Source organism: Puma concolor, chromosome E1 (genome assembly GCF_028749965.1).
Source record: "Puma concolor isolate L17-30 chromosome E1, mPumCon1.1.hap2, whole genome shotgun sequence".
In the NCBI taxonomy this organism is placed as follows: Eukaryota; Metazoa; Chordata; class Mammalia; order Carnivora; family Felidae; genus Puma; species Puma concolor.
In genome coordinates, this window is record NC_141680.1 from 19,281,515 (window position 1) to 19,308,429 (window position 26,915).

Sequence of the window (26,915 nt, forward strand, 5' to 3'; positions counted from 1 at the left end):
TCTCCGTCCCTCCTCTTCTCAAATAATCCTATTCAATAAAGTTCATTATATCTTCCGCTCTCCATTTCTTCTTCCTCTTTTTTTTTTTTTTTGATGTTTATTTATTTTTGAGAAAGAGAGACAGAGTGCGAGCAGGGGAGGGGAAGAGAGAGAGAGGGAGACACAGAATCCGAAGCAGGCTCCAGGCTCTGAGCCGTCAGCACAGAGCCCGATGCGGGGCTCGAACCCATGAACCGCGAGATCATGACCTGAGCCAAAATCGGATGTTCAAACGACTGAACCACCCAGGCATTCCCTCCCTCCCCCGCCCCCCGTCTCTATTTCTATTAAATGTGGCCTTAACTCTTATCTGTGGCCCTCTTATTCATATGCAGATTCATATTCAGAGATGACAAACATCTGATCATCAATGTGGTCTCACGTGTGGCCACTGTAAATATATTACCACAGAACACACCAAGAGATATTGAATGATATGTAGCAGTCAGCAGGTTTAGATTTAGGGAGCGGCAGAAAGTAATACAAGATGGATGGAGGTCCAGGAAAGCGAAAGCCTAGGCTGTAAATTACTCTCCTAGTGTATGTTGTAAATAGTCACAATTGTTCTCTTTTCTCTCTTGTGTTCCTTTTTATGAAACCAATCGTGAAATCCTGGCTCATCCTCTTCTTCAACCCAGCAACTAAAGAAAAAAGACACGAGGTGTCTGAGATTTCACATAACCTTTTATACCCAATATTTTGATTGTCTTAAAAACAAACCTTCAGTAGTCGGTGGGGGTTATGTTTTACACCAGTCTGGGGTGGAGAAGATGTATTCATTGGGCCTTCCGTTTGCACCCTGGGGTCCCCTTTTGGCACATTCACCAGTCACCCCGTGCCCCTCACCCTGTGCTCTGGCAGGATTTGAGACATGCAAATTGCAAACTGGTAAATAGCAACTTTGCATATTTTGAATAGAAGGGAACAACACCGTACCACTGATTCCGTTCACAGGGAAATCTGAGATAATGGGAGTGAGAGCAAGGGCAGACTGAGGGTCCTAAGTGTTTTCTTCAAAGTGTTTATTATGCTTATTAAATCTATTGTACAGTGATGAATTAATTTGAATTATTTACATGGTCAACCTTTGAGACAATAACCTGATTTAACCAGACGATGCAAATGTATCATCTCTCTTTGAAATCTAAAAACAGGCTCAAACTGGAAGAAGCATCAGGACTTGTATCTTTTCCTACAAATATTGGTTACGAACCTGTAGTTGTCAGGTTAAATGACATAATGTCAGGAATCAAGAGAATGTGGTGATGTATTTCTTGGGAAAGTCGATAAACTCCCCTGTGAGAACATGTCCCCTGGACAGCCAACTCTTGGGTGACAAATTTCTCAAGGAAGTCTTTCAGTTCCATTTATCTGTAAAATATCCTGCACTGTCGGACGTGAGGGTGTTCATCTGCTAACATGTCAACGTAAAGGAAAGCGACATAGTAAGAATGATTGGGTTTTCATTAGATTATGGGCCTGGTGTCATTTTAGTGAGTTTGGACTTTAGTTATTTTACTACTGAAGCTGTGAAGAATCTAACATTGCTGTCAAGTCTGAAGTATTATAATCCAATTATTTTTTTTTAAGAACGAGGTTTTCCATTATGACTTGGACAAACATTGGGGAAAAAATCGGAAATCGTTGTCCAAGCCTATCTTACTTCGGATTATGTTTGTTTTTTTTTCTTGTCGTTTGGATGTTTATAAGGCATTTTTGTGAACTGTAAAATCGTGATTCTGAAGGTGGTGTCTTTCGGAGGTAAAGTGAACAGCTTGCATCTTAAATATTTTATGAGATCTAGGTATTAGAACAATGTTTCTGCTGCAGGAACACAGTGATCTAGGAACAAAAGAGAGATGGGACCAAAGAACGGACTGTGAAATTTCTTCAAAATATTAAGTGATACTGAGGCTGAAAACAGGAATGGATGGTGATACAGCAGATTGTTCCTAATAAAGGCTTTAAAAGCCTAATGATTTATTGATTGGGTCTTCACTTATGATGCGCCCCTGACTCTGTGTAACTCTGAGGGCGGATTTATGAGGGTGTACAATCATCTTTCAGCTATGTTGGGTCCAAGGCTAAATATTGAAAATGAATGGAAGAATGGAGGCAATTGTCTGAATATTTCAGGGGAGGAACACCCACACGATTGGTGTGTTAGGTGAAGGCCAGTGTATTAGGCGAAGAGGAAAAACAAACGGGAGAGAGGAAAAACTTGAAAGGGAGTTAGCAAAAAACAAGAGAGAAAAAGCCTAACGTCAAAAACCAAACCAAAAAAACCCAAAAAAACAAAAAAACCCCACTACTCCTGTGAAGAAATATCCCCTGCTTCTCTTCTTCTAAAAGGAGAAAAACAGATTCTCGGATGTCACCCGGGAGCAATATTTTCCTCTCAAAAAAGAAGAAAGAAGAAGAAGAAGAAAAAAAAGTTGTCCTGTTAAATCAGCTACACACGGAGTCAGTCTGTGTAAGGAAATCAGCCTTTTCATTACAAATGGGTTTAAAAAGCCCTAGAGAAGGGAGACGTGTACAGAAGCAATATCATCCGCTAACAACCCAACTCTCTTTCAGACAGCTTAGAGATCAGCAGCATCATTGAACAGGGGGTTTGTCTTAAGATAAAGACTCATCTTTCTTTCTTTCAGGATATAACACTTGTATTTAAATCAATTCAGAGAAGCACTTTAGCTCTAAACATTAGCGAGCAGGGAGAGCCTATTTAATAAAACAGCATTATTTCATTTTCAAAGAATGATACCGGCAGTAGCTGAGTTTAAATTCTGTATTCTTTTCCTCAATTATAATTACAGATGGGTCTGAAAGGAAGCATGCCTATTACTGTCATATTTATTCTTTTGACAGGTGTTATGGGACTGTAATTTGATGAAATGACTCAAAACGCAGATTCCCTTACAAATACAATTCCCGTCATCAACACGAGGGGTTTAGGGAAAGTCCTCCAGCAAGCCTCCTCACAAATCTTGAACACCCCTAATGTTTTAGCAGTGATCCGTGTTCAGGAATATGGGGGAGAGCCTGCCTTCGGGGCTTATATCCGAGGCAGCAACAGCCAGAAGGAAGAGTGGGTGTTCAAGGCTGTCAGCGAGGCAGCTTTCTTTTTCCATTGGGCGGGGTCGGATCAGGGAAGGGGCACCCAGCGGGTCTTGCCTGTAGGGTTTCCTCACGAACAGACCCCAGCCCCTCCTGCCGGCCGGCAGAGGGCGCTCCGCGAACAGCCGACGGGCGGGGGCGGGGGCGGGGCCGCGCCGGGCTCGGGGCGCAGGCGCACTTTGGGCTGCCGCGTCCGCCGCGTCCGGGGTTGACGTTGCCCGGTGGAGGCGGGTGAGCCGAGCGGCGCCGGCGGAGGGCTGGAGACGAGACGCGGGCGGGTGCGCGCGCGCGCGCGGGCTGGAGCCGCTTGGCGCGGCGCGGCGGGGCGGGCTGGGGATGGGAGGCCTCGGGCGTCCTCGGCTTTGCGCGGCCTGTGGCCGACCCGCGGGGACCTGCGCGGTCCCCTTTCGCTCCGCGTCGTCGGTCGTGGCCGCGGAGGGCCGGGTGTCCTTGGCGCGCGGCTCGCGGAGGCGCCGGGCCCGTCGCAGGCCTGGCGGGCGGCTCGGAGGAGGGGAGAAGGCCCCAGGACTCGGGGAGGGTCGTGGGGCCACAGGGAGCCCAGGGGACTCCTGGCGCCTGTGCGAAGCGCTCACTCTCTGGCACACACGTCCGCGCTCAGCTTCGGCTGGGCTATTTTTCGTAAAGGTTTTATTTCTAATCTCTACACCCAACGTGGGGGTCGAACTGACAGCCCCGAGATCAGGAGTGGCATGGTCCACTGACAGAGCCAGCCAGGCGCCCATTTTTCAAACTGGGGGGTGGGGGGGGGGGCTTCGCAGTCCGTCTGCCCCCAACAAGCTCCCCGGGAGTTTTGCTTGCCTGCAATAACCTTCATGTTTTGATGGATGCTTCTGCATAACACGTCTAGTCACGCGGAGGCCAAAACCCCTTGGTCCTCAGGACTATTTTTGTTTTTGTTTTGTTTTTACATAGCATACGACTCATTTAAAGTGCACAGTTGAATGTCTTTTAGCATATTCAAGAGCTGTGCATCCATGCCATAATCAATTTCAGAACATATTCATTGTCCCCAAAAGAAACCTCTCCTTTAGCTGTCACTTTCAATCTCCCATTTCCCCCAGCCCTAGGCAACCCCTCATCGACTTGCCGTCTCTGTGGATTTGCACGTTCTGCACAGTTTGTGTAAGTGGGCTCATATAATATTTGGTCTTCGGTGGTTGGCTTCTTTCACAGAGTGACGTTTTCTAGGTTTGCCCATATTGTAGCTTGTATCAGTTCATTTCTTTCTTTACTACAAAATAATATTCCGTTGTATGAATATTTTATTTATCCATTCATCAGTTGATAGACCTTAGAATTGATCTTAAAATTTTTTTTTAATGTTTGTTTATTTTTGAGACAGAGACAGAGCATGAACAGGGGAGGGCCAGAGAGAGAGGGAGACAGAGAATCTGAAGCAGGCTCCAGGCTCTGAGCTGTCAGCACAGAGCCCGATGCGGGGCTTGAACTCACAGACCGTGAGATCATGACCTGAGCCGAAGTCGGAGGCTCAACCGACTGAACCAACCTTAGAATTAATCTTAACTCCTCCCCTCCTACCAGGCCTTTCTGGATCTGACCCAGCCTTCCTGGACAGCATTCTGTTTGCTCCTGCTCTCCCCCTTGCCTCAGTCCCTGGGCTCCTTTGGGCCTGGCAGTGCCTTTCTCCCTCAGACCTTCATTCAAACTGCTGTCTGCCTTCACCACCCCATCGCCACCTCCTACTCCTCCTTGAGACCTCAGATTTAATGTCCTTGTCTCCAGAAACCTTTGACCCTTGACTGGGTGAGAGATCCCATGAGCCCATCTTTCAGGGACCCGAATTCCACCTTGTAGTAATTATAATTGAAGAATTAGTTTTCATTTGACGTTAATGTTCAGGGTCTTCTGTTTGTTTCCGGAACCCCAGTACCTAGCACCTTGCTGGTGCTCCGTGACTATTTCAGTACTTGCCCACGCGTGCTTACTGTGTATCAGGCACTTTACTATACTAGGGACACGGTCATGAACAAAATAAATGGACGCCCTGCTTTCTGGAGTTTACATTCCAGTGGGGGGATACAATGAAATATACGTCAGGTGGTAAAGAGTGCCGTGAAGAAGGATAGCCGGGACTGCACAGTGGTCAGGGAAGTCTTAAGTGAGACCTGGATTCATTTGCGGGGGAGCAACATAAATGCTGGGAGTGGTTGGGTAAGGGAAGGCCAGAGGGAGGGAGAGCATGAGAGGAGAAGGATAAATCCAGAGCCTTCGGCTCAGCCATCCTCTGAGATGAGCCCTGTATGTGGGTAGGAGCTTGTTAGGAGTGTGGAGACCTGGGTACGAAGCCCAGCTGTGCTCTCACCTAGTTCTGTGTGAGCCTGAGCCTCAGTGTTCCTCCTCTGTAAAATGGGAGCAACGGAGTTGTAGATTCAGTAGCCCGTATGGAGTGCCCTGACCTGGCAGATGGATAATCGCTTCCTTCTCTCGCCCTCAAACCACAGTGATGCGTTGTGGCCTGCGTGGGGGAGGCCACGGCCACAGGGCAGCCTAACATCACAATGACTCACTGCAGGTTGCTGCTTGCTCTGCTCCGACACCGGCATGTTCGCCTTTTGTCTGATTTTTCCAGTTTGCTTTGGCCGGGATAGCTCAGCCGGTCCACTTTCAACTGCTAAAGGCTCAGGGGGGTTGAGCTAAAAAAATAGGATGTTCAGGGTGGCTCGCTGGCCTTTGAGACAGCAGGTGTGGGAGAATGAGCTGAGGATCCAGAGCCAGGGATTCGGGGCCTGAGTTTGAGACCTGGCTCTGCCACCTGCTGGCTCTGTGATTTCAGGACAGCCCCTGTCCTGGCTTTAGTTTCCTCCCTGGTAAACGGAGATCAATCAACACCCATGTTTTGAGCTTCTGTTATGCTGTGGGCACCGTTAACCGTGGAGGGATGACTCCTGTAATACAGTCTGAGTCCTCCAGGAGCTTACAGTCAGCAAGGAACAAATAGGCAGCTAGAGTAGGAAAGGGTATGATGTTCAAGCACCTGATAATATGTGGCACTACCGTGCTGGGCACTGACGTCAGCTCGCGTGATCTTTACAACCCCCTCCTCCCCACGAGGTACACATCTTGTTCTTCAGTTTACAGAGGAGGCCGCAGAATATAGAGAAGTCAAACAAGTTGTGCAGGATCACGTAGCTCGTGAATGACAGAGGTAGGCTCCTAAATCAGGGTTGTTTGTCATCAAAACCCTCTCTGTGCCTCTTCCGTCACGCTGGGATAAGTGTGAGACCTTATTAGAGGACTATGGGCAGCATGGGGTGTGAGCCTTGAGGGGGTGACATGGGAGCTGAATCTGTAAGGGTAAAGAGGAATTCTTGAGGCACGTGAAGGGGGAAGAGAGGTGTTGACGAGCACAGCACATTTCAGAGATGCTATTACCAATAGTTACTAAGCGCGTTGTATGTGCCGGGCACTGTGCCGGGTGGTTTAGGAGTTATTTAATCCTTACAAAGTGTAGGAAATACTGCCAGTTGCCCCATTGGCAGATGTGCCACTGCCTCCAGGGTGGAAGCTGAGAAACTTGCCCGGGTCCCACAACTGGCAAGTGATGGAGCCGGGATTTGCACGCAGACTGCCTGATCCCAAAGCCCGTGAACTTCGCCCCGCAGTTCAGCGTGTGGCTAGAACGCAGGGAGTGTGGGAAGGACAGCAGGAGATGAGCTTGATGAGAGAAGTTGGAACCAGACGTCGGAAGGTCGTGGGTAAAGAACACTCTACAGAGGTTTCGGAGCAAGGGAACGACACGGTGTGTGTGTGTGTGTGTGTGTGTGTGTGTGTGTGTGTGTGTGTTTAGGAAGTATCCTTCGGTTGGACTGGAGAGAGAGATTCGGATAGTCTGAGCAAGGCATTGTTCCAAAGCTGAGAGCCAAGGTACTGCCCTGGTGCAGGACCTTGAAGGAGTGGGGGAGGCACTGAGGACCAGGAGGGTGAGGGGAACAGAGGGTGGGTCTTGAGAGCCTCGACCACGACCACGTCGGAAAGGGACTAGAGGAGCAAGGACTGCCACCCCGTTTCTAGCTCGGGAGAATGCGCATGTGCAAGGCGAAGCCCCGGTGGTGGGGGAGCAGAACCACTCTGCTTCTGTAATTGCGACTTTCCCCATCCAGAGAAATAATTGCATATTTAAACAATGGCCTGTGCAGGCTTAATTTAGCCTTGTATCAGTGCCCAATAGGGCATAATTTCTGGTCATTTTCTGTAGTTCCATTCTTTTCTTTTTTTAAATATATGACTTCCCCCCACTTATTTTTAGGTGCCCTTTGTCAGGGCACAGGGTAGCGAAACCGACAGTGGGGTTAAATGAGGCCATAGGCCTGTTTCTCAGCCTCTGTACCAATGATACCACTTGGCTCCCAGGAAATTCCCTTTGTGGCTTTATTTTTCACTCTTTTCCTTTATTCTGTTATATTCTCCTTTGGGTTTCCTAAGAGCTTTTTTAGCATTTCCTTAGTTGCCCCTTTTCTTTGTCTGTGTAATTGACATCAGCCTTGTGACTTTTTTTTTTTCATCTTTGTGCCGCAGGAAGCTATAGATGGTGTCCTTGGGTTTCAGAAAAGCACAGAGCAAAGTTATATGAAGAAGGTTGAAAAAATAAGTAGTGAGTAATAGCACGGTCAAGTGCTTTCATGAATGCAGACCTAGTCCTGAATGAGCCCCAGGAGGGTTCTCTGTGGGGTCCTTAGCCCTGACCCAGGCAGCGTTTTGTGGATGGCTCAGATATGGACATAGCTGGTGTTAGAAGCACGTAGGGGCATGGGCTTTGGAATCAAACAGACGTAGGTTTGATTCCTGACCTTACCATCTAATTAATAGCCGTGTGGTCTCTGGCAAGTTACTTAACCTCTCAGAGCCCCAGTTTCATCATCTATAAAATGGGGCTAATGATATGTACCCCATAAGATCACACATGTAAAGCTCCCAACACCTACCTCGCACATATTGATCACTCCCTGAATGGTAGGTAGTAAGACGTGTCATCAGCTGTGCAGAGAGCTTGAGGTAGGACAACTAGGTAACATGTCGGGCTGTTCATCTCTGGTCCCAGGCCCGAGTCCAGAGCCACACACATGCTGGATGCTCTGAATGACACTGTATGGGTGACTGACACAGCTCACTGGGGCTAAAGTCTCTCTCCGTGTCCCCCATTTGTGCCTGGTATGTGATTGTTTCTGTGCCTTTATTGTGCCGAATTGAGTTGAGTTGGATAACAGACAGGATCACGTACCCCAGAGATTGTAGCAGATGACGACTCTGGACTGAACTAATAGAATATAAGGTGGAAATTTAAAAACAGTTCATGGAGGGGCGCCTGAGTGGCTCAGTCGATTAAGCGTCCGACTTTGGCTCAGGTCATGATCTCACTGTCCGTGAGTTCGAGCCCCGCGTCAGGCTCTGTGCTGACTGCTCAGAGCCTGGAGCCTGTTTCAGATTCTGTGTCTCCCTCTCTCTCTGACCCTCCCCTGTTCATACTCTGTCTCTTTCTGTCTCAAAAATAAATAAACGTTAAAAAATAAATAAATAAATAAAATAAAAACAGTTCATGGAAAAAAGGTTCCTCTGAGCTGAATGCCAGGGGCACATGGGGGCCTGAGCAGAGAATGCAGTCAGCAGCATGCCTTGAACTCCCAAGTAAAGGAGGTGACATTGCCACCTGAGCCCCAGGTGGTCAGAACAGAGCTGGTCAGAACACAGGGAAACCGCAGCTTTTCCACTGGACAGTATATCTAAGAGCGAGATCAGTAATGAGGGGGTATGTGTGTCCAGAGGAGGCTGAGGGGGAAGGGGAAGCATTGGGAGAGGCTAGAACCTTCAGGGTGGGTATCTTGGAAAAGAATGGCTACAGGGCTGGGGTAATTGACTGAACAGTGACAGACTGGACTTGGGGGCCAGTTAGGGAGACTTGAGCCCCAAAGGGCAGAGCTCAGACCAATGACTAGAAGTTTACAGAGCAGATTTTAGCTCAGACCCGAAGGGACTTTGTGACAACTCTGGCAGAATGGAAATGGGGAGCTTGGACTTGGGAGGTCATGAGCTCCCTGCCACGAGGGAGTGTAAGGGAGAAAAGCTGGATGACTCCCTGCCGGGGATGTGGAAAAGAGATTTTTTTACCATGGATGGGAAAAGGTTGCCTTCAGTGCTCTGGTTTTGAAAGACTCCCTACTTTGGATGATTTTTCTGCTCATTCAGTTAACACCTTTTACCAAGCACCTCCCATCAGTCAAGCCATGCCACCTTAGGTATTTTTATAACCCTGTAATTCATTGAAGGCTACAGGATGAATAACCAGAACTCGGTTCTGATTTGGGAAAAAGCTAAATACATTTCACCTGCTCTTCAGTTTGATTTCAAAGAGAAAAAAAGATGGCTTTTTTTTTTCTCTCTCTCTCTCTCTCTCTGATGTCGGCAGAGGTAACTAAAATCAATGAAATCCATAAGCCTCTGCCAGTCTCAGTTTGCACGACCAGCTTCCTTCAGCAGGCCATTTTTATCTTGGGTAGAAGCCTCGAACGGCATCATAACATATTGTTTTCCCTTCTGCTTTCCCAGGGGCGGAGAAGGGCCGGGGAAGAGGGCCTCCTGTTTAGTGACAGCATGTGTGCTGTCTTACTTAATCCTCACGTCAGTCTTGCCATGATCTGGGGCCCATGTTTTCACTGTTCCACCTCAGTCTTCAGGGTGCGGGAAAGTTGACTGAAGGTTGTTGCGGGGGAGGGAGGGTTCGATCTGACACCCTTCTGTTGCGTGACCACTGCCTGCCAGGCATTCTGTGAGTAACAAAGCCGCGCCAGGAAGAGAGTAGAGGGCATGGGGAATTTGGTTGCAGATGGGATAGAGATTGGCAGTTGACTGGGGAAAGCCTTGAACACCCCCCACCCAACACCACCACCCTACACACGCATACTGATGAGCTTAGACTTTGTTCTGTGGGTGCCATTAGAGGATATTAAGCAAGACACTCATAGATGAGATTTTTGTTGTTAGTTGCTCCGTTCTGGCTGAGTATAGGGAGGGAATGAAGAAGAGACATGTCAGAAGGGTGTTGGGTTAATCCAGGAGAGAGGCTCCAAGAGCCTAGAAGAGCCAAGGGAAAGGAAGGGCCCCTTTCCTTTAAGAACTCAGGGAGGTTAGGGGTACCCGCGTGGCTCAGTTGGTTAAGCGTCCGGCTTCAGCTCAGGTTATGATCTTCTGGTTGTGGGTTCGAGCCCCGCGTCGGGCTCTATGCTGACAGCTCCGAGCCTGGGGCCTGCTTTGGATTCTGTGTTTCCCTCTCACTCTGCCCCTCCCCTGCTCATGCTCTGAATTTCTCTCTCAGAAAATAAACATTAAAAACAAAACAGAACCTCTTCAGGGAGGTTGGGGCACTGGAGTTACAGGCAGAGTCCACATCTCAGCCCCACCATTTCCTAGGTGTATATTCACAATCAGCCTCAGTTTCCACATCTGCACAATGGGATGATAATGTTTTTTCCTCAGAGGGTTGTTGTAAAAATGTCTAGCACCACGCTTAGCACATTGGTCAGCTCTCAGGCAAGGATGAATTTCTTGGGGGAAAGGATTTGAGGATATTTTTACCTGGTGGCCTGTCCAGACTGAATGAGGCAGGAGGCAGAAGCTGCCTGCAGGTGAGTTGGAGGGAAGCTGAGGGGACTGGAAAGGCTTGGCACAGATGGGTGGGGAAGGGGGGGGGTGTTGCTGCTGGAGGTGATGGGTAGGAGCACCGGGGGCCTGGAGATGCCGAGGTTGCTCAGCCAGCAAGCATTGGTGGGGGGGTGTGCTTGGCGAGTTTGATCTGGTTGGGGAGGGTGGGGAGACAAATACTCGGAGCCCCGGGCGATACCTGGTGACCTGAGCCGCCACAACGGGCTGTGGGCAAACAGATAAGGGAGCAGAGAGTCTGTGTGGTCGTGAGAGGGGATTGGAAGACCTAACCCAAAAGAAATTTCCTGGAAGAGTGTTAGGGACTCACACAATCAAGGGAGAAGGCTGGAGAACTGAGCAGGCATCTAGACGTTCCTGGAAGGCCAGGAGGCAGGAGCCACAAGGACAGTTCAGAACAGGAAGCGGCTGATCAGGGCACACCATTGCTGGGATGCATGAACTCATTTTCAGGCTCTGTCTAACCCTGTTCAAGAACCCATCTCCAGAGGTGGGGAGCCCTCAGTTGGCCTCGCCTGGGTCTAATGCTCTCCTTGTGGCCAGGAGAGATGTAGCCATGGACAACAGTCTCAGCAGACGAGACTCAACGGGAGGAAGTCATCCCCTAGAAGGAAATTGGTGGGGCAGGTGGGGGGGAAGGGAGGGAAGCCAAGCTTAGGAAGAGTAACACCCACGTGGACCCTGGAGCCAGACCTCCCCGGGTGGAAATCCTGGCTTCTGTTCGTAGCTGTGTGTGACCTTGGACAAATTTCTTAACCTTCTTTTTGCCTCCGTTTCTGTATCTGTAAAAGGAGAGCATAAAGGTACCTTCTTGTAGGATTGTTGTGAAAATTAAGTGAATTCGCGTGCATGGTTTAGAATAGTATCTATCACGTGATGCATGTTCAGTAAGGCTGTCGTACGAATAACTGTATGTGCTTCTTCTTATTATTTGTTGTCATCACTAAAGGAACTACGGGGGTGTGTCAAGGTGCCTGGCAGGTGGAGGAGTGATGGGGGATGAACCTGGGTGGGTAAGAAGGCTTCAGGAATTGGTGTCAGCCTAACAAGTTTAAGACTTTATCCCCTAGGTAAGGGGAAAGCTGTGGAAGAGTTTTTCTAAAATAACTTTTTGTTACAAAGAATTTCAAAATATAGAGAAGTCGAAACAAGAGCGCACCGTCCACCCTTATCGCTGCCACCTGAACGCAATCTTCACGTTTTGCCACATTTGCTTTTCCTTTCTCACCCTACCTTTTCTCGTTTTGTGTTGTCTTCTGGGGAACCGTGTGAAAGTAAGTTGCAGACATGATGACACGTGTCTGGATGCTTCCTTCCACTTGCTGAGAATGAGGACATTCTCCCACCCAACACATTGTCGTCGTACCCACGAAAATGAATAATCGATAATCATAATCATGGCGTGTCCAGCTGTGGGAAGATTTTAAGTTGAGCGTTAGACAAGGCACTGTGGCCGCCATGTGGAGGGTGGCTGAAAGGGGGCCGAGGGCTGGTAAATACCCTTCCAGTTATCCAAGTAGCAGATGATGAAGACTGACCCACAGGTCTCCCATTGAATATGGTAGCAAGGATGCTGGGTCAATGAAGGCTTCCGCGGGAAGGTGCCAGACCTTAGAGCTGAGTGTTGAAGGATCCGGAGACCCACAGGGAGCAGGTGGTACGCAAGAGTAGGAGAATTCATTCAACACATGAATGTGGAACATCTACTGTCATGGTTATGTTTATGTGTCAAGTTGACCGGCCATGGGGTGTCCAGTTGGTTAGCCAAACATTCTTCTGGGTGTGTTTGTGAGGTTGTTTTTGGATGAGATTAACGTTTAAATCACCAGACTGAGTAAAGCAGATTGCCCTCCCTAATGTGGGTAGGCCTCATCGGAGCACTTGAAGTCCAGAATAGAACAATAGACTGACCCTCCCCTGAGTGAGAGAGGATTCTCCTGGCTGATGGCCGTCAGCCTGGGACAATAATCACGTGAGCCAATTCCTTATAAATAATATACATATATGAATATATCTGCATATATTCTCTCTCTCTATTCTATTGGTTCTGTGTCTCTGGGGAACCCCAATGCACCTACTAAATGCCAAGCATTCTGTCACGGTGCAAAGACTGTAACACGTGAACACGACACAGGCTGTCGTGGAATGTGCCACCCAGAGCTCAATTTGCCTAGACGCTGCAGTGAGTGATAGGAAATGTGATGAGGGGTGGGCAGGGGCCAGATCAAAAGGGGCCTTGGAGGCCATGGGAAGGAGTATGGATTTTGTTCCATAGGCCAGTGCTTTCCAAACTTCAGTACCACTTTCATGATTTTTTTTTTTTAAGTTTATTTGTTGTGAGAGAAAGAGAGGGGCAGAGAGAGAGGGAGAGAGAATCCCAAGCAGGCTTCTCGCTCACAGCATGGAGCCCAGTGTTGGAGTTCTGTCTCCCAAATAGAGAGGTCATGACCTGAGCTGAAATCAAGAGCCGGATGCTTAATAGACTGAGCCACCCAGCCACCCCCACTTTCATGATTTTTGCCATATCCACATTGCAACTGTCTTCTGACTTGCTTGATAATTTTAAAATAGTGTTGCGGGGTGTCTGGGTGGCTCAGTTGGTTAAACATCCGACTCTTGGTTTCAGCTCAGGTCATGACCTCACGGTTCGCGAGTTTGAGTTGCACGTCGGGCTCCGCACTGACAGTGCGGGGCCTGCTTCAGATCCTCTGTCTCTCTTTCTCTTTCTCTCTCTCAAAATAAATCAGCTTGCATGATTTCTCTCTCAAAAATAAATGAACATTAGAAAAAAAAGATAAAAATTAAGGAATAAAATCAGTTTTGTGCCCGTTCCTTTTTTAAACTGTCTTAAGCCACAAAACCAATGACATTATGGTATTTTTTGGTCATTACACATGAAAATAAATATAAAATCATTACAATAAAAAGGTATCGGTCCACATGCTGCTTAAAATAATTTCACATTTGCCATACATTTTGGGAAAGTTGTCATGAGCGGCAGGGGTAGGGGTGGATATCAGATCAAGGGTTTCGGGCAGGAGCGTGCCATGTTGAGAGTCATGTTTTGGGAAGATTCACTGGCTGTCAAGTGGTGAATAGACTGGAAGATAGGGAGGCCTGCTGGGAATTCTGGCAGTTGCCCACGGGAGCTCTGATAACAGTCTGAAGCATGGATTATGCAGTGGGAACAGAGGAGGGAGCAGATTGGAGGGGGCATTCAGAGGTGGATTTGGATAGGACTTAGAGACCGTGGCATGAGATTGAGGCAGGAAGACGAGGCTAGGTTGGCTCAGTGCTGGTTTTGGGTTGGTTGCCTGGGAAGACCGAGGTACCATCACAGAGGCAGGGAGCCTAGGAGAGGCCGAGGTCAAGAGCAAAGAGCAGGATGTGCCAAGCAGTTGTTTGGGGCCCCAGGGTCTGACTAGAGTTTTAGCGGCAATGCTCTGGAGTTCATTGCCCCTTAATAGCCAACCCACACTTTAAATTAAATTAAAACATTTTTAGTTGAACTCTTCTGAGTGGACCCACACATGCATTCTCTGCTACTTATTACTGAGAATGACTAAGTATTATAATTGAGCTGAAAATAATCTCCCGCCCATACTTGCTGGGTTGGTTTCTAAGTATTGCTGGGGTTTTTAACTACTGAAACAAAGTTGTGCTCTTTCCAAATGTTAATCTGGAAGACTGCAGATGGTAACCATCTGTTCCACGACTAGCATTTTACAATATTTGATTAGCACTTTATATAGTTTGGGGAAGCCTGCCAGTGGAGTCTGCCCATCAGGTGGGCACTTTGGCGTTATGTCCTCCGTGGTGGCCCTCGAAGGTCTTTGCCCCCACTGTGTGGGGTTCCCCTGTTTTTTAGAGGCTTTTAAGTGCAACTAGTCAGACTGGCAGGTTGATATTCATGGCAGGAGGATCTTAGGGGCCTTGCACCGTTCGCACTCTTCCTTAGAGCTGGAACCATCAGAGCTCATCAGGGGAGCAGGATTTGGGAGGGTGGGATCTGTCCATCAGTTAGGGCTCTGGGTGCCAGGTAACAAAACAATAAACCCAAGCTGCTTTGGTAAAGGGGATCAGTTGGCTCGGACCCTTTTTTTTTTTTTTTCTTTTTAAGTTCATTTATTTAGAGAGAGAGAGTGAGTGGGGAGGGGCAGAGAGAGAGAGGGAGACCGAGAATCCCACACAGGCTCCGCACTGCCAGCGCAGAGCCGGATGCGGGGCTCCAACTCCCAAACCGTGGGATCATGGCCTGAGCCGAAGTCTGACGCTTAACCCGCTGAACGACTCAGGTGCCCCAGCTCAGATCCTTGAAAAGTCTAGAGGTGGGACTGCCTTCAGGTGGATGGTCTTAGGGTTCAAATGAATTCTTCAGACTTGGCATTTCCGCTCAGCCTGCTGCCGTGTGGCTTCAAGAGGAGGCAAGAGCGAATGCTTCCCGCAGCAAGTCTGGAGGGAAAAAAAGGAGGCCTTTCCACTCACCCCTGCAGAGGTGGTAAGATTCACTCTGACTGGGCCAGCTTCCATCATGTGCCCACATGTGGATGCAGGGCTCTGATTGGTCGGGCCTGGAGTGGAGCCCTGTCCAGGCCTGGGTGCAGAGGCCTGGGGAGGGGTGGATGGCCAGTCACACATCGGGGCCGCTGGCAAAAGGGAGGAAGGGTGGGTGCAGACAAGCACCTGTCCGTCCCGGTGTCATGGCAGAAGCCCAGAGGAGCAGGGGGCATCGGCAAACTTAGCTGTGGAGACAGGCGGTTATTGTTGCCAGGAAGATAATATGCTGGAAATGGAAGGAAGGAGCCTCTGAAACTAGCTACTTAATGAATTCCCTTTCTTAGTTTAAGAACCTGTGATAGATTTAGTATTCTGGTTCTCTCTCTTTTTTTTTTTTTTTTTTTGAAGGGGAGGGAGTTGTCTCTCTTCTTTCCATGTTACTTTGAAACTAAGGGCAGTCACTTAATCTTGGTCTTTCAGCTCCTTCGTTTGGAACATAGTGAGCTTCCCTCTCGGAGAGGGGAGATCTGTACAGAGGAGATAACAGTTTCCATTCAGTCCAGTTCGACAAGCAGGGCACGAAGCCCCGGGGCCTGGGCTAGGCTGCACAGGCTTGGCAGCAGATGAATCCTCAGCCGTGTGGACAGCACTGTAACGGCTCTAGAGCAGGGCACTTGCAGCCCCTCAGGCCGGGACAGTCAGGAAGGGCTTCCCAGAGGAAGGGACACCGAGCCGGACCCGGAAGGATGGACACGAGTTCCTCGCATGGAGGAGGAGGGGAGGGGAGCTTGACGCGAAAGTGACGGCAGGTGCAAAGGCACCAAGAGGGTGCCGGTTTGGGGGATCTGGGAGAAGTTCCATGGGGCTGACTGCGAGATGAGCCCAGGACCCCGGTTCCAGAGCACATTCTGGCATCAGGGTGGAGGAGACTGGAGAGTGACAGGCTGAAGGCAGGGACGCCTTCAGGGTGAGATGCTGTGGTAGAGGTCGAGGCAGGATCCTAGCAGGTCTGGGCAAGCTCCCGGGTGACGTCGATGCTACTGGTCCAGGACCACACTTTGAGTGGCGAGGCTCAGACCTCTGGACGTTCTCCCCTCTGTTGCCTGTAGTCAGCTCGTTTCTCAGTCTTGCGGTGCGGGGTCTTCCTGCTTGTCACCCCTACCCTGCCCGTCCGTGGCACCTCGTCCCCCACCAGCGGAAGTTGGCTTCCAGAAAGAAGGCACCAGGATGAGGCTGGGCATCTCCCCTCCGGTCCCTGCGGGTCTGCTCCGGGCTGAGACTTCTGCAGGACGGAATGCCCAGCCCGAGCTTGGGGTCTGGGCTCTGTGGAGCGTGGCACGAAGGCGACCTGGCCTCCACGTTGTATCAAACCCGCTTCACAGAGCCGTGGAACGTGGGGGGTCAGGGCCAAGTACCGGCTTGATGCCTTAGAAGCGACGCTCTCTGTGTTTTCCAGGGACCGAGGGTCTGGAAGATGGCCCCACTCCCAGGGGCAGAGCTGGTCCAGAGGCCACTGCAGCTCTACCGATACCTGCTGCGCTGTTGCCGACAGCTGCCCACCAAGGGCATCCAGGAGCATTACAGACATGCGGTCAGGCAGGTGGGAGCAGTGTGTACTGGGCTTGGGATGGGGGGGGGGTTCCCATGATAGGGGACCCATCTCAGGGCCGGGGGCAGGGAGCAGGGTGCAGGGATAGTCTCTCGGGTGGCAGTGAGGGGGAGGGGCGGCAGTCTGGTAAGAGCCACCAGAAACCACAGCCCAGCCCCTCTTGTCTGATTTTCGCTCAAAAAACAGAAGATGTATCATCCAGCGCCTCAGCTCTGTACCAGGGCTCAAATAAGGCAGCTCAAATGGATACTTAAAATAAAATATGGGACACGACATCATGTTGACGGGCATTCCTGCCAATAACGCACAGCCTGACTTTACTCAGGAGAAAACGTCAGGCGAATCCATAACGGACGGGCCATTTCGCACACAGCTGGCCTCTGCTCATCCAACCAATGTGTCAGTGTCATGAAACACAAGGAGAGCTGTGCTTTCAAGGGGACGAAAGAGACACGACCACTCAATGTAATGAGTGGATTGGATTCTGGACCAGAAAAAAAAACAAAAAAAAAAACAAACACAGTGATTCAAAAGGACGTTATCAGAGAAATTCGTGAGATTGGAATTTGGGCTATTGATGAGAGAGTAGTATTATATCAATGTTGAATTTTTTGGATTTGACTCCCACGGTTATATAAGAGAGAATCTCCTTGTTGAAACACACTGAAGTGTTTAGGGGCTCGGGGCATGATGTCTGCAACTTTTAAATGCTCCCCCCACCGCCTCAAATGGAGCACAAACCCATGAAAAGAGAGCATGATAAAGCAAATGTGGGGAGATGTTCACAATTGGTGATTCTGGTAGGGAATTCATTTGTATTCTTGCAGCTTTTCTGTGGGTTAGAAATGATTTCTAAATAAAAAGTTGAACTAAACTGAATGCAAATAGAATGTGGAAAGCATAGAAAAAATAGAGGTAGCAACAGACAGGCTGTGGAAACATGGAGGAGGGCGCAGCTGTCTGTCTGAGGGCGCCACGGAGGACTTCCCAGGGGCGAGCGTTTGAGATGCTCCTAAAGACCAATCGGAGGATGTGTGGGGTCGAGGGTGACCGGGCAGAGAGGGTACCAGTTCTTTGTGGAGGGCCCTGAGTGCCACACCAATGAACTTGAGCCTCCCGATCCGTCTCAAGGGTGAACACGTGGCTGGGAGCAAACAGCAGCCCTGCATTGCTCTGCATCGGGCCTGGCTGGATCTTCCGGTCACCTTCACGGCTGCCCTTCCCTCTGCTTGGCCTTGCAGCACGGGCCAGGGGAAGCCTGGCTATTGTGGAGCCTGGTGAAAGCAGCTTCCTGGGAGGAGCAAAGGAAACTGAGGGATGGAAGTTTCCCTTGGGCCCGTGCTGCCTGATAACCTTTGGGCCCAGCTTAATTGGGGGTAACTTGGGGGCCAGTCTTCCATTTTGTAATTGCTCTGCTGGCCGGAGGACAGGCTGTGTGGCTGAATAGACCAGGATTTAAATGCTGGAGCCATTGCATGGTGGCAAGTTGGGGTGTCTGAGCCTCTGTTCCCTCATCTCTGGGTGGGATCGTCATAACGGTCTACGGAGGGGTAAGAGCGATATGAGTGGAAAGGGGCCGCAGCGCGTCTGGCCTGTGACTGGTGCTCTGAAGATGCTGGTCCTGTGAATTTTGCCTCGTCATCTTTTTTTATGCTTCAACTTCCAGAGTTTCCGGGTTCATTCAGATGAAGACAGTCCTGAGAGAATCCAGCAGATTATTAAAAGAGCCATTGAAGATGCTGACTGGATCATGAACAAAGTAAGTGCCCGGCTCCCGGCTCCACCTGCCCAGCCTGCACGTTGATAGCTGTAATCTCTGTGACCACCAGGGGTCGCCCCTGCCCCACGGTTGAACCCCTCCCCTCCGGCCGCTCCCCTCCTCCAGAAGCCCAGAGGTGATGACAGGTGCCTTGCTGGTTGCATCTGTTTTCTGCAAGGAGTGGGGTGTTCTCAATCTCTAAAGGCAGACAGTGCTGAAGAAGCTGCGATGGTGGGGCAGGAAGAAGGAAGAGAAAGGTCTTTGTGATGCCTCAGATGCGAAAGCTTTCTTGGGGAACAGTGAGCTCCCTGTGTCCGGGGTGCTCACACTGAGGCAGGGTCATTGAGGAAACATCCAAGTGTCGATTGTGGTAGAGGGAGGGAAGGAGTCAGAAATACAGACTAACTTGCTGGTCCTTACACATTGGTGTTAGAACAACCCCCCCCCCCCCCCCCTTCCTTCTAAATCACAGTCTCGAGACCCAGGGTCCAGGATTCTGTTTGGAAACTCAGTGATTGGACTAGATGGCTTCTGAGGGTCCTTCTCTATCTGAGATTAAAGAAAAAAATTTTTTAAATGTTTATTTATTTTTGAGAGAGACACAGAGACAGAGAGTGAGTGGGGGAGAAGCAGAGAGAGAGAGGGAGGTAAAGAATCTGAAGCAGGCTCCAGGCTCTGAGCTGTCAGCACAGAGCCCGACACGGGGTTTGAACCCCCGAACCGCGAGATCATGACCTGAGCCAAAGTTGGGCGCTTAACTGACTGAGCCACCCAGGCGCCCCCCCTGAGATTTTTTTTTTTTTTTATATTTATTTATTTTTGTGAGAGAGCATGAGCTGGAGTAGAAAGAGAGGGGAACAGAGGATGTGAAGCGGGCTCTGCGCTGACAGCAGTGAGCCTGATGTGGGGCTCGAACTCACCAACCGTGAGATCATGACCTGAGCGGAAGTCAGATGCTAAACCGACTGAGATTTTCTTTTCTTTGAACAAGACTCCGCTTAAAGATTAGGATGGACCTGCCGCACGTTCACTTCTAATGTTCCAGTGTCTTTCTTATGCGCCCCCCCTCCCCCCCCCGGCCACCGCTGCCAGCTTCTTCTTCCATTAGAGAGGAAAGGCGGTCCAGGTGCCGACTAGGGATTTCACCGTCTGGTGCCTGCGGTGCCCCCTCCTCCGAGAAGCCCCTGCGGGAGGCGGCTGAGGCCCAGATGGGATTTCCCGGGTTCTCCCTCACCCACTTCTAATGATCTCTCTGTCTCACAGTATAAAAAACAAAACTGAGACTCTGGGGCCTGAAGAATGAAGCTGTCCTAAAGACACTGAAGTTGAGAGACCGTCTCCTGGAACTAATCAGCGGTGGCAGTTCTGAACCATCCATTGGCCTTGCTGGCTGAGAGCAGGGAATGCGGGGCGGCAGAAGCTGACGTTTGCTCAGATGGCTCCTTCTGCCACGTCCTGTGTCCCCAGCATCCTCGATGTTTGCCTTTCCGGCCGGTTACAATGTGAGATTTGGGGAGAAATGCTTCGTCGCTTTGCTTTGAATGTGGTTCATTTTTTCTGGATGTTGTCCTTCGAGACTCAGAGGGGGTGTCCCCTCCGATGGCAGACGTGCAGAGGACAGGGCGTGGGTTTTAGAATCAGTCGGGTCTGGGTTCGAATCTCAGTTCTGCGGCTTGTCAAGGGCGTTGCCCTTGAGCTCAGACTCCTCCTCTGTCAGGATGAAATACGATGAGACTGCAGGACCTGGTGCACGGTGGCGCCACTAAATGTCCCCCTGAGGAGGCCATCCTGCACCGCCCCTTCCTCTGCTCCCACGGTGCTCACACATCTCTCTGGCACACTCCTCGATGGGCCTTAGTTGTTTGCGGGCTTCTCCTGCCCTGCTTGTTGTCCCTGAACCCTCATGGGCCTGCCGGGCCTAGCCGTCCGCCAAGCGGCTACTCCTCCTGGCCCTGTCCTTCCTTGAAGTCCTGGTCCTTGTCCTCACGGAGTTTCTAGTGTCCCTGAAGTGGTGACACGCAGGCTGCACGGAACAAGGAAGAATGGCAAGGCAGCGACGGGAGACACCGAATCGTGCAGGCTCCTGTGAACCTGTGACCTGCCCCAATGGCCCTGCTTTGCCACCGTCTCGGAAGGAAGAAGGGAGGCAGGGAGGACGGGAGGGAGGTGGGGAGCAAGCATTCCTGTGGGTTATGGCGAGCCTGAACTCCGTGGAGAGACAGGCTGTTCCCAGTTGGAACACATGCAACGCATCCCAGTTCCACAGACGTTGCTCTTGGGAAACATACTTGGCCTAGTTCAGCCTCGGTTTCCCCATCTCCAGTGGAGGAACGCCCACGCCTACCTGCCAGGGCTGCAGTATGGAGTCCTGAGCTCTGACGTGAGCCAGGTGCTTCACACGGAAGCTGGCTCGGGGAGCTGGCTGATCGCCGTGGCTCGTTACCAGTTAGGGAGCCTTGCTTCGCAGATGGGGAGATGGAAGCACGGACAGGTTGAGCCCCCTTTCCAGGTCACCTGGCGGCTAAGCCAGGTGTGTCTGAATCTACGAAACACCACAGGTTCGGGAGGGAGAGGGGAGCAGCAGAGGGAGGGAAGGTGGCCAGGAAGGACTGAGAGGCCAGGCCAGAGCAGAGAAGCCACGTTGGGACCTGAGTATCGCCCAAGGACTCTCAGCAGAGGGACGAGCTAGCATGTTTGTGACCCTGCTTCGTTTTACGTCTTAAAGTGACTCGGATACATCAGTATGCACTTGACTGAGCAGCAAATAAGGAAGTAAATATATCCGTTTTTGAAAGCTCCGGTGTCTTGAATGTTATGTTCATTCATTCCCTAAATGCATGCTGTCCCTACCGTGTGCTGTCATACTAAGTATCGAGGATTAGAGACAGGCCTATAGAAAGCTGCCCAGGAGGGGATCGTTCTTCAGAGGGGATGACCAGACGCTGGTCCCACTGCCAGACAACAGGTGATGAGAGCAGGGTGAGGAAAGCTGAGGGGTTTCAGGCCAGTGCCACTCCCGAACCGGCCTCCTCCACCTGTGGTTCAGCCCTTCTGAAATCAGGGGGCCCATCCTTGGTCAGCAGGGGTTTGTCTTGATCACAGGAGTGAGGTTGGTTGTGTCCCAGGCCTTTCGCCAGCAGGAGCTGTGTGAGTGAAGTCTGGCCGGGGTTTGGGAGAGGATGAGTGTCCCTTGCCCTTGACTGGCTCCATGGCGGTGGTCCCGTGGCCTTCAGTTCACTAGTTGGTGCTTGATCCAGTTGTGCCGACTCCCCCAGGTGGCAGACAGTGGGTGCCCAGCCGGCCAGGGGCTGGCCTGTCAAGGGGATGGGTCGGCTAACAAGGGGTTGGCCGCTTTCCACCCGCTGAGCAGGTCAACTGACGACACACCCCCAGGAAGTGCAGGTAGAGGAAGCAAGATACAGGATGGGATAAACGTGGCAGGGCAGGGAGGCAGCGCAAAGTTGGGAGTGGGGGCACGGTGCACTGCCTGGGAGAGCCTCTTGTCCTCACTAGCCTTCTTGTCTTCTGCCCTCAGACTTCCACCCCTGTGATCCCTGCGCGGATGCTGTGTTTGGGTAGGCCTTAAATTACCCAGGGCCCCGGCTCTTAAACACACATAGCCAAAGGTTTACAGGGTAGCCGCCAAGCAGAAGGAAGAAGGAGATGAAGGCTTGTCCCAGAGGCTCAGGTAGTGTGAGCTCCAGAGCCAGACAGATCAGAGTTAGGTCCCAGCTGTGTCACTCCATAGTGCTGGGACCGGGAACGGCCCCTCACTGTTGTCTGCACATTCCTCACCTGCAGCGGCCGCACATCCCAGAGGTGGTCAGTTAGGATGGTGCGCGCAGGTGGGCGGCCGGTCATGTGGCCTCCTTCTCCCATCGTCGGTCACGACCCTTCTCTGAGGTGGGTCTGCATGTCGCCCTGTGCCCACTGTACAAGCTCAGCACCAGTGGGAGGGTACCTGGTACCTGCTGTCTGCCCCTGGGCTGATGCCTGTTTGCACTTACGCGGCTTGACCGGAGTGCATTTGTTATTGTGAAGTTCCGAGGTCTCCGTGAGCAACACAAGGCTGCTGCTGTTAAAGGACATCGGTTCTCCTGGAGGGATGGTCACATCTGGAAGCTGATGCCTGGGGCAGCTTTGCCACCAGCAGTTCCTCCTTCGTACCAAGCCTGCCCTGCCCTGTCTGGTTTTATCCCCCCCAGCTTCCCCCCACCCCCAGCCGTGCCTACCCCCATCTTAACCGAGCACCTGCTTTGTGCACAGCCCTGTGCTAGGCAGGAAGGCACGGTCCAAGGTCTGGACAGATAGGGGTCACCGGGAGGTTGAGTAAATGTGGCTTCTAGAATGTTCTCACAATGCAGATTCTTTTATTCCCTCTCTCATTATTTCTTCGTATGTGTATTTTTTCCTGGCGGTTTCCATGCTTCCCCTGTCTCTGGATGAAAACTGGCCTAGGCCTCAAAATTTAGGGGCCGGTCTTAGGTTAAACCCGAAGTTGTGGTTACTTTTCAATCATAAAACGGTGTCATTTCATTGATTGAAAGATGTAGTTGAAGGTAAAAATAAAATTTCAGAACTTGAATTAAAGTTGAGGCTTCTCTCCTCTTCCAGTTGGGATCTACTACAGATGGGAACCCCCCTGTCAGAGAAGAGGGACGTAGGTGGGTGGTCTTTGCTTACTGGTGGGGGTGGGGGGCTGGGGGGGGGGTCGGGGTGAGGGGGTAGGGGCATTCCAGGCTGAGGCAGTTTAAGCAAAGGCACAAAACAGAACCCCATGCTCAGGAGCTCCCATGCTGTGTCATGTGGTTGAGACATCATGGACCAAAGCGATAGTTCTGTCATCACCTCTTCATGGAATTCTCTCTCCTACCAGAGAGTAAAGCCCTTGAGGGCAGGGAGCACACACCAGCCACCAGCCCGTGGCGGAATCCTCCAGGCCAGCTGTATGCCTGCTGCCCAGGTGGTAAGTTGCGCATATTTGTTCAATGAACGAATGATAATACTGGGCAAACGGAGGTCTCTTATGCTTAGTTTTTTATTGCTTTCTAATAATGGGGAGGCGGGGAGGTGGTGATTATTTCTTGGCCAAGTACTGGTCGTGTGTGCGGGAGGGGTGGCGATAACCTATCACGGGCGCTCAGGAGCTGATTTGGAGGTGGGAGCATTTACCGCTGCTGCATGAGGGGCTGGCATGAGTGCCTCCCACGGACATCCTCAAGGAAGTTTGTCTGGAGGCAGAGAAAAGATTTCTCACGAAGCAAAGATTGTCAGGAGTTGAGACCCAAACTTCCTCCCAGCTTCCTGAAACGAACCTGTCCCTCTGTCCGTCTTGCTTCCCTAGGGGGTGGGGATTAATATGAGCACTCGGGGCAAACAAAGCAAACTACCTTTGTTGAATGACTGGGAGGAACTTGGTGCTGTTCGGTTGAGGGAATGACCTTGTTAACAATGGGATGGGTGATTGCAGTTCAAGGGAAAGACCAGAAGTTCAGGAATCAGGCCTTAAGAGGTTGAGAGCTACCTCTAGCTCCACCTCCTGACTGCTGTCGCTGCCAATAGCATGGAGACGTAGCATCTCTGGAGACCGTGGATCTCTTCCCACCGGTGTCTGGGGAGGTACCTTATTCTCTCTGCGCTTTGAGCAATGAGTTCACAAGAGGGGTTTCGTTAGACCCCTGAGGCTGACTACGGCTCACACCCTTGATATTGGGTAAGCCCGCCCACCCCCGTGCCTGTCGATTTCAGGTGCTAACTCAAAGCAGGCATCTGTTGTTTTTTTTTTTAATTTTTAAGTTTGTTTATTTATTTTGAGAGAGAAAGAAACAGAGCACACGGGTAGGGGAGGGGCAGAGAGGAGGAGTGGAGAGAGAGAATCCCAAGCAGGCTCCGTGCTGTCAGTGCAGAGCCCGATGTGGGGCTCGGACTCAGGAACTGTGAGGTCATGACGTGAGCTGAAGTCAAGAGCCAGACACTTAACCAACTGAGCCAGCCAGGGACCCGAAAAGCAGGCACCTCTAATCAGCAGTCCCACATACTGCCGTTCCCAAATTGACGTGGTTTTCTTACCCCCAGTGCTGACCTCCCTCTCACCCTGTCCATGACGTTCTCAGGCACCCTTGCACTTTACAGATGGATCCCTTGCTCTCCCAGCACTCCAGCCTTTTCATTCCATGTGTATTTGCCCACGGTCTCCTGCCCGCAGTGCCCTTCTTGCCTCACCTTATTCACCTGAAAAACATCTTTTCTCTATCAAGACTGAGCTCAGGCATTATTTCTATGAAGATATTCCCTGCTCCCCCCTAGCATCACATCTTCCAAGATTTATTTCATGTTAACTGCTGAGTGCAATCCAGATGACACTGGCTCCTTGAAAAATGAATGCAGTCTTAGGCCAAATTAAGAAAGACATGGGATCAAGAAGAAGGGAGGTGAAAATCCTCCTTATATTCTGCTTCATTCAGGTTACATCTAGAACAGCGATGGTCAAGTATGGTCCGTGGACTCCTGGGAATCCCCCAAACCCCTTTGTGGGGTTCTCAAAGTCAAAACTACTTTCATAGTAATACTAAGACTTTGTCTTTCCCACTCTGTGAACTTTTGTACGAAAGCAGTGATGGGCAAAACTGCTGGTGCCTAAGCATCAATCAAGTTCAGGATTATCACCGCCAGCTTCCTCATGACTGTCCCTGATGAAACAGCAAAAATTGTTAATTTTGTTAAATCTCAACCCTTGAGTGCACTTATGAAAATATTCTGTGTGGTGAGATGAATAGCACACATGAGGCCCTCGTACCGCATACGTAAGGATGCGGTCTGGAGGAAAAGCACACGGTTATTCCAGGTCTGAGCAAAAAGAAGTGCTGTATTCATGGAACACCCATTTTTTATTTTTTGTTGGAACAGTGACTGACCAACTGATTTTTCAGACTTCCTTTTTCTGGAAGACATGTTCTCAAAAGTCAATGAGGCGAGCCTGTCATTTCAAGGACACCAGCCGACAAGATTGGTTGCCAGTGGCCAAAATTGAGCTTGTCCGTCACAGGCCAATGGGTGTTAATGTAACCGTTTGCATAAAGCCCATGGATATGGTTTCGATTTCTACAGTGCAACTGACTTTAAAAAAAAAATTTTTTTTTTAATGCTTATTTATTTTATTTTATTTCAAAAAAAATTTTTTTTAACGTTTTTATTTATTTTTGAGACAGAGAGAGACAGAGCATGAACGGGGGAGGGGCAGAGAGAGAGGGAGACACAGAATCGGAAGCCGGCTCCAGGCTCCGAGCCATCAGCCCAGAGCCCGACGCGGGGCTCGAACTCACGGACCGCCAGATCGTGACCTGAGCCGAAGTCGGACGCTCAACCGACTGAGCCACCCAGGCGCCCCAATGCTTATTTATTTTTGAGAGACAGACAGCACGAGCAGGGAGGGGCAGAGGGAGACAGACAGACAGACAGAATCCGAAGCAGGCTCCAGGCTCTGAGCTGTCAGCACAGAGCCTGATGGGGGGCTCGACACCCAGGCGCCCTGAGTGCAACTAACTTTTAAGAAATGACCACTTGTCAAGTTTTGGTGTAGTATCAAAAAGAATATCTGGGGGCGCCTGGGTGGCTTGGTCGGTTAAGCGTCCGACTTCGGCTCAGGTCATGATCTCACGGTCTGTGAGTTCGAGCCCCGCGTCGGGCTCTGTGCTGACAGCTCAGAGCCTGAAGCCTGTTTCAGATTCTGTGTCTCCCTCTCTCTCTGCCCCTCCCCTGTTCATGCTCTGTCTCTCTCTGTCTCAAAAATAAATAAACGTTAAAAAAAAAATTAAAAAAAAAAGAATATCTGAACAAAATTAAAAATGCCTCTGTTTTCCAAATACACAGCTGTGGGAGGCTGGATTTTCTTCATGTACTTCAACCAAGACAACATTTTGACAGGCCAAGTGTTGAAGCAGCTGCCTCCAAGAGATTTTCAAAACTGTAAAGTAATGCCAGTCCTCTGTAATTAAAAAAAAATATTTTTCATAAATGTTAATATATAATAGGCTTATCATTTCTCTAAAACAATAAACACCAACATATAACCCACAGTCACAAAAACTGTGGGGTCCTTAGTAATTACTGAGGATGTAAAGGAGCCTGAGGGTAAAAAGTTTGAGAACTGTTTTGTAAGCATGGTTTAGTCAGGTCTCTCCCCTTCTGTCACAGCATAGAGTC

General features: G+C 50.3%; 1 protein-coding gene across 1 annotated transcript; it reads left to right on the forward strand.

Moving 5' to 3' along the window:
• The first annotated feature begins 3,336 nt into the window (after positions 1-3,336).
• LYRM9 (LYR motif containing 9) lies at positions 3,337-21,511 on the forward strand. The gene is made up of 4 exons (XM_025917830.2): positions 3,337-3,387; positions 16,802-16,945; positions 18,621-18,713; positions 19,977-21,511. The coding sequence occupies exons 2-4, from the start codon at positions 16,820-16,822 to the stop codon at positions 19,992-19,994; spliced, it is 237 nt and encodes a 78-aa protein (XP_025773615.1). The 5' UTR covers positions 3,337-3,387; positions 16,802-16,819; the 3' UTR covers positions 19,995-21,511.
• Positions 21,512-26,915: the final 5,404 nt, after the last annotated feature.

Coding starts and splice junctions, on each gene's coding strand:
- LYRM9 (XM_025917830.2), top strand. CDS start 16,820: ATGGCCCCACTCCCAGGGGCAGAGCTGGTCCAGAGGCCACTGCAGCTC. Junction 16,946..18,620: donor ACAGACATGCGGTCAGGCAG/GTGGGAGCAGTG, acceptor TTCAACTTCCAG/AGTTTCCGGGTTCATTCAGA.